The sequence below is a fragment of the Pleurodeles waltl genome, chromosome 3_1, assembly GCF_031143425.1.
Source record: "Pleurodeles waltl isolate 20211129_DDA chromosome 3_1, aPleWal1.hap1.20221129, whole genome shotgun sequence".
In the NCBI taxonomy this organism is placed as follows: Eukaryota; Metazoa; Chordata; class Amphibia; order Caudata; family Salamandridae; genus Pleurodeles; species Pleurodeles waltl.
In genome coordinates, this window is record NC_090440.1 from 1,305,205,645 (window position 1) to 1,305,213,214 (window position 7,570).

The following is a 7,570-nucleotide window of genomic DNA, read 5'->3' on the forward strand; positions in this document are numbered from 1 at the left end:
AACAGTACATGACACATCTGTAACAGCAAGTGGGCACACATACCCATACTCCCTGCCCACCCATCTATACGGTATGCCACATGCATGCATCTACACCAACAAGAGTTCACATGGCCAACTCACCGTCACGGAACCCCAGGGTCCACACTTGCTTGACAATCGCATGCCAGATTCCTTTCTTCTGATGGGTGTTTACCTGCATGGATGTCACCGATAAAAGGAGAAAGTCTTGTACACATGCACCATACCAACAGTATATGACACAACTGTAACAGCAAGTGGGTACACGTACCCATCCTCCCTGCCCACCCATTTATTCGGTATGCCACATGCATGCATCTACACCTACAACAGTTCACATGGCCAACTCACTGTCACACACAACACCAATCACCCATTGGACTCACATGTTCCTCTGGTGCCCCATACAGCTGTCCATACTGGGGTAACACCTCCTCCAGCTTTTCCAGCTCTTCCTTTGTGATGGAAGGGGCCCTATCATTTGCATGACCTGGCATGATGGCTCCCAGAGGCAGTTCACAGTGGCTCACATATTGGAGGTCTTTCTAGCAACAGTGCCAGGAGCCAAGTGAACAAGACTGCAGAAAATGGCGACGTACAGGACCGTCACCGCCGGCGGTCATTGCCATTGGCCCAAGTCCACCAAGGCAGCAATGTTAACCTATGACAAGTTATACAGCAGTTGCGACCACATACCTCCATGACGACTTCCACCAGTGGACTTAGGCCACTTCTAACTGTCCAGAACAGTAGGTCAGGTGCCTGCCATTTTGGGCACATGTACTCAATGCATGTTCTTAAATAAGTGTGTCATACACCTGATCGACCAGAAATCTATGTCACCGAATGCAGTGAGTTCATGATAGTGCTACATAATGGGACAAACATGAAAAAGTGACCTGTTGAGCCTGAATATATGTGGATAGGTCAGTGTAACTACTCTGATAGAAATAGGTTAATTTAGTAACATATGTGTCATCTGTGTAGGACTGCACAATCACCCACACATTTTCACATACATATGTGTCACTTGTTCTATCCGCCTGACATTCTAGCCAATGTGCTGCAATGGCTGTGTCTGATGTGCATTTCTATGGTCTATGATATTTATGTCAATACTGCTCTGCATCCCCTAGACATGTGTAGGTGTCTGCAAGTATACAACATGCTGTTGTTGAGTGCCAACTGCATGTCTTATTGTACATTGTCTCCTCACAAATTAGATATCCTGCCATGAGGGGAATGTTACAACCATTAGTGTACCATCCACTGGTAGACCTGGCAACCATGCAGGACAGGCATATCATCCAGACCTACTGTCAGAATTGCCAGACCATCATGGATCTATGTAGGCAGTTGGAGCCAGATCTGATGCCAGGCAATCGTAATCCATATTCCATATCGCCCATCGTACAAGTATTGTCAGTGCTACACGTCCTGGCCACTGGCTCATTCCAGCATACTGTTGCCTTAACAGGAGGGATGTCTCAGCCCATGTTCACTCAGGTTTTGAGTAATGTACTGTGTGCTTTCTTGCAACACCTGCATCACAGCTACATCAAATTTCCCCAAAGAGCGGATATGGCCAATGTGAAGGGTGACTTTTATCAGATGGGACTGATTCCCCATGTAGTAGGGGCCATCGATGGCACCCATTTATCTCTGGTCCCTCCGAATGTCAATGAACAGGTACAGAGGAACAGGAAGAACTACCACTCAATCAACGTGCAGGTGGTGTGTCTGGCAGACCAGTATATCTCCCAAGTGACTGCCAAGTTTCCTGGATCAGTGCCGTACCCAGCCAAGCCAGAGGAACTCCGTTTCAATGAGGCCCACGGGAGGACAAGGCGTGTACTAGAGCATGTTTTCGGCCCCCTGAAGACAAGATTCAGATGCCTGGACCTATCTCAAGGTGCCCTCCTCTACTTGTCCCACAAGGTTGGCCAGATTATCGTTGCCTGCTGCATGCTCCACAATCTAGCCAAGGTGTCGGATACCATTGCTAGCTGATGAGGGTGAGGCAGAGGTACCTGTGCCTGCAAATGGTGATATAGAAAGTGATGAAGAGCCAGGGGACAAAGGAGCTGTTGGTTGTAGGACTGAGCTCATCAATCAGTACTTCCAGTGACAGACACATATGTGGGGTGAACCCTTTCATGTCTTGTCAGAGCACAATCAGAAGTGGATAGCTGACACTACACATCCTGACCTTTGGGAAATGTGATGGTGTTATGATGTCCAGCGTCTTTGTGTGAGTTGTTGTAGCAGACAGAAGGAATGTTGGTAAAACAGTATTAGTGGTTCTGCCCTACCATGTGTTGTAGCAACTGATTATTCTCTCGTGAACTGACCAGTTTTGAGCTAAATTTATGTATTCTCCTATTGCCAGCTCCTCCCACCCACAAGATGTTGATATCATCTGTGGGTCTGCTACCTAGGACTTGGGGTATACATCGTCAGTAGTCAATGGTTATGGAGTACAGTTCTGAGAGGTGTTCAGAACAGATAGCTTGTTAACATGATATTAGGAAGGCCCTGAACCTTGAGCCCTGAACCCTGAGCTGTGGATTTCAAAATATCATACTGTGACATCTGTCCAGTGACATTACTGTTACCATGTGTGTCCTCCTGAGGGGCCTCCGTCTGATGGCCCTTAAATTACCAGTTGAAATCAGGGGGCCATTACCAGACCACATTTGTGTTGAAGGACATATGTTGTTGTACTATTAAACACACATGTACAGTAGCTGTGTCCATAAGTGATTTATTGTGCATATCAGTTTCGTGATTAGTCAAATCAAAGTGTACAACATAATACGCAGGTGATGAGTGAAGTCATGAGAGATGGAGTAGCTGCTATAACGTTTGGTCACACAGGTCCTGTGTCCTTGTCCCACGAGAAAATGGAGTTAGGATTCAGAACAGTCAACAGGGTGTCTCAGAGGCACACAAGAGTGACAAATAAGGAGAGGTTCACTTCCTGTCAGTGGGTTTAGTCTTGACATCTACTGCAGCTGGATGTCTGCAGGTTTGTGGGGGTTGTTCTGCTACAGAGGGAGGAATGTCTGAGGCTTGGGGCTCCCCTAGCAGGGCCTCCATTCCACTAGCTGCTGCTGAAGTAGAGAGGGCAGATGTAACATTGCCAGTGGAATGGGACTGATGGTGGGTAGCTATATCAGCTATATATGGTGTTATGTTTCTCAGTACCCCTGCTATGGAGGTCATGGTGGCATTGTGTGCCTGCCACTGCTGCATGGCCTCCTGATGGTATTCCCTCTGGACCCTTTGATTTTCCTCCAACATGGTGATGATTTGGCCGATCGTGTCCTGGAAAGATTGGAGTCGTCGACTGACCAGATGTCCTGGATTGGCCAGGTACGTCGTCACTGTTCAGGCATGTTGTCCTCGCTGGGACCTTCATCCTGAGGAGGGCTGGCAGTGTCTGGTGTCCTCTCCAGGGTTAACTGTGGATGGAGTGAGACACAGGGTAAAGTTAAGAAAGTATGTTTGGTACCCTCTTTGTGTGATACAAACAATGGCTTAGCATGATTCCCAGCAATGACAATCACAGTTGCTGCACAACATAGATTGGTGGTACATAGGATTCTATGAGAAGAGTGCCATACTCCATGTTGTGTGCTGTTATCAATGTTTGGTACATATGGCACTGCAGATTGGTTTTGAAACTATCTGATACTTGACATGACCAATAGACTCTGGTACCTGGTGACTAGTCAGGCTTGGTAATAGTGTCACATAATGGCTGAACATTGCCCTATGATATTCCATAGGGAACAGAGAATGTGGGAATGCAAAGCTCATACCCCTGTCTCTGGATCTTGTGTTTGTGTACATGGAGTCTGGCATCTTACTTTCCAACCCCTGGTCAGTCCTTTACAGGCTTGGGGATATGGATCACTGTCCCTTTTGAATAGTTACAGGGCTGTTGCTTTGTTTTGCCTTACTTGCCATTGTGGTGTGCCACTGCATTGCTGTCATTGCCATGTACTTGTCCTCAGTTGTACATTCTAGATGGTGCAGGTTGTACAATAGTCATACATGCATGAAATGTGACCTGATGTGCACATTGCAGGTTTTCGCATTCATGGTTTGGAGCATTGTGGAAGTCGTAGTGATAGGATTAGGCTGTGGTATCCCTGCCCTTGCCAAGGGCTCTGTGGGCAGTAGGGTTGTGTGGTGTGGTGGCATGCAGGAGAGGGTCTTTGGGTGATTGACAGGTAGGTCCAGTGGGTAAATCAGTGGATTATGGGGTATTTGGGTGGTGAGGAAGCATGCAGGACACGACAATTGTGTTACATTGATGTTACATTGATGTTGATATGGTGTCTCAATGCCATGGAATGCACCCTCCCCTGTAGGCCGTTCCACCTCTTCCTGATGTCCTACCTTATGCTTGTATGGCTGCTCACTGAGTTGACCCTGTCAACTATTCTTTGCCATAACTCCATTCTCCTGGCAATTGATGTTTGTTGGACCTGTGCTCCAAACAGTTGTGGCTCTACCCTGACAATTTCATCCACAATGACCCTCAACTCATTGTCAGTGAATCTTGGGTGCTTTTGTGGGGACATGTTTGGTATTGTGTTTATGGTGTGGGGGTGTTGCGTATCAAAGGGTACAGGGTTGGGTGAATGATGGGGTGTGGATAGGGCATTGTGAGGGATGGGCAGTTGTAGTGGAATGTGTGTGCTGGTTGTGTGTATTGTGCTTATTTATTAGATGTGTGATGCGCGTGATGTGTATGTGCCTATAATGTCAGGGTGCTCTCTTTGTGTATGTGATAGCTCTCAGTGTCTCTGTATGACGTTTTGGTGCAAAGGATTGTGGATTGTGTGGGGGTGTGTTATATAGTGCAGTGTGTAGATGTGTCAGGTGTGTGGATGTGTGTCAAACTGTCCAAGGTGGAGTTGTGTTCTGTCAGTGGTGGTTTCTGACCGCACCGGGTTGCACGGCCAATGTTTTTCCACAATGGAAGTACCACTCTGCTGATATGTGGATGGCAATCTGGTGGGCCGTTTTGTGTCGGGCTGGTGGTGCTGGTGGTGGGACCGACTCTTTTCCACCCGCTAGTGTCCTTTCAGTTTCAGAAATGTGGCTGTTTTTGGCGGCTGCCACCGCAGCAGTCTTGCCTAAAGACTGCCAAGATCTTAATGAGGCCCATAGTCTCATAAAGGAAATCTAACTTTCTATTATTACAAGTACCCTCTAAAGGGAACTCTAAATATTTATCAGAAGCCATTCTGAAATCCAGGTACATTTATGAAACCTCAATATTCCTCATCAGCTCAAATGCAGACATTGCCTCTGCAGGTATTTTTCGAATCTCTATAAGATGCACAACTGACAAGCTTTTTCAAAACATTCCCCATTATTTCTACTTACAACAAAATAAACAATCTACTCAAAATGACAACAAACGAACCAGTGAAAAACAACCAATCACAGCACGGGCCTGTCAAAGATCAACCTATCACAGTGTGGCTTCGTCAGCAACCAACTAACCAGAGCATTGCTTTGTGGTGACGTCTTACCAGTCCCAGCACCCTGGCTGACTACCAATTGCAGCATGAACGGGAAAACAATTGCAAAACCTCTTTAATCAATAAACTTATTAAACCCATGTCTGTCTACCCCAGGTAGGAAGGAAAAGCTGGTAAATCAAGTAAGGAAATTCGATCAAAACCATGAAACTTCAGCAACAAGAATACATTTCAAAAGCAAGAACGGAATATCCCGTAATTACAATTCCTACTAGGAAGACTCCCTTTCATCAGCACTGCACCCTAGTCAGTATGCTTGCTCATGTGCACTAAAGAGCAAGAATCATCAAACCCACATTAAGCAGGCAACCAGAAAAAGAAGACCTATTAGGTTAGAATCCCTATCAATGTGTATGCTGCACCTTGCTCTACAGCCCACTTTATACAGACAAGTAAGACCAATCTATCTCAAAATCTGATAACCAAACCAACAAATAGAACTTCAGATGACTTTACTAATATGAATAATACATCAACACAACAGTAATCAATCCACCAGTTGAACCCACAATCATCATCGCATATCAAAACAACTCACACCAGAAACAGAAATCAATCTCTCAAATATATATTCCAACATACATCACAAGTACATAAATCACTTCATACTTCCATTACAAATTATTCAGGGAAGCATTTCAAATCACTTCTTGGCAGGCTCCAATGCTTGAAATTTTGGAAAAAGTTCGAAAAACTCCTTTCTCCCTCGCACTGGGCATTAAGGATTGGGAAACCTAGGGAAAAATATTTGTGAGGACACTTGCAAAGGAGAAGGTGCTCTTCTGCAACCTTCCTCCACTAACACTTTATTTGTGGGAGAGGAACCCAGAGCCCCAAAACCTCAGATACCCGAAATATTACCTTTATTTATTCAGCTCTGCATGGCACTGATCTAGCATTAAAGAACACCATCCTCAACTCAGACCCAACATTAATTTAGCAGAGCAATAAAAATAATAAGTGGTACCACTCAATAACTGAGAACTAGATCATAAAAAAGTTAATGTTTTTTTGTACAAAAATCTCAAAATAGGCATTACAGAGAAATGCAAAATACATGCCATTAAGGATCAGATGCAAAGTACACAGACAGAAATCAGAATTATTCCAAGCCCCAGTACGTTGCTGTTGTGGTTTGCACTAGATCACTTGGCTGGAATGCACCGACAATCAGTTTGAAGTCACAGCATTCAAGGCAGTGTCAAGCTTCTGGGGGAGATTTAAATGTGGTCAGTAATGATCCGTTCGGTGCCTAAGGAGGTTAGATAAACATACTACGAACCTAATAAAAGTTTATGAAGAATCTTTTAAGTAAAAAGTGTATTCTTAACACTAGCGACAAGTAGAAGCTGTTGCCAACCTTCCATATGAGTAGGAACCCACTCAACCCATTTTAAGTGCCTTTTGAAGTGAAATTGTGGACACCCAGGTGAGAGGGGAGCCATCAAGAGAGAGTGGAACCGCTGTGTATGTTTTTGCTGACCCGAGGTGTGAGCGGAACTTTGGCACGTGTGCAACTAGTTGAAGGCACTGAGTCGGGAGAGAGGTTCCCTTCAACATGATTGACGTTGTGAGCACATGACATTCTGTCCAACGTGTTAAACAACTGAGAAGAAGGTTGTTAGCCCAAAGTACTTCTAGTGTTACTAACAGTTCAAGTATTCAGACATTATGGAAGGTGATAATATGTCTGAACCTCCTCATTTCCTTTCAGATAAGGGCAATCCTATTTTGCCATGGAAAATATGGAAACAGATATTTGATTCATACTTACTGGCGATTGGGGGAGATAAGTTTTCAGTAGTTCGCAAACAAGCTGTATTATTACATAATTTAGGAATAGAAGGGAGAAATGTGTATGAGAATGTGGAAGAAATCAGCATTGGTTATGGGGAGGGTGAACCAGACAATGTTTTTGACATGTCTGTAATAATGGTGGAGGACCATTTTGGTGCACAGATTAATGTGGTACTAGAAAAGTACAAATC

At 44.8% G+C, this 7,570-nt stretch overlaps 1 protein-coding gene across 1 annotated transcript; it reads left to right on the forward strand.

The window, feature by feature from the left end:
• Window positions 1–1,308: 1,308 nt before the first annotated feature.
• LOC138283575 (putative nuclease HARBI1) lies at window positions 1,309–2,031 on the forward strand. Its single transcript, XM_069221513.1, has one exon. The coding sequence runs from the start codon at window positions 1,309–1,311 to the stop codon at window positions 2,029–2,031; it is 723 nt and encodes a 240-aa protein (XP_069077614.1).
• Window positions 2,032–7,570: the final 5,539 nt, after the last annotated feature.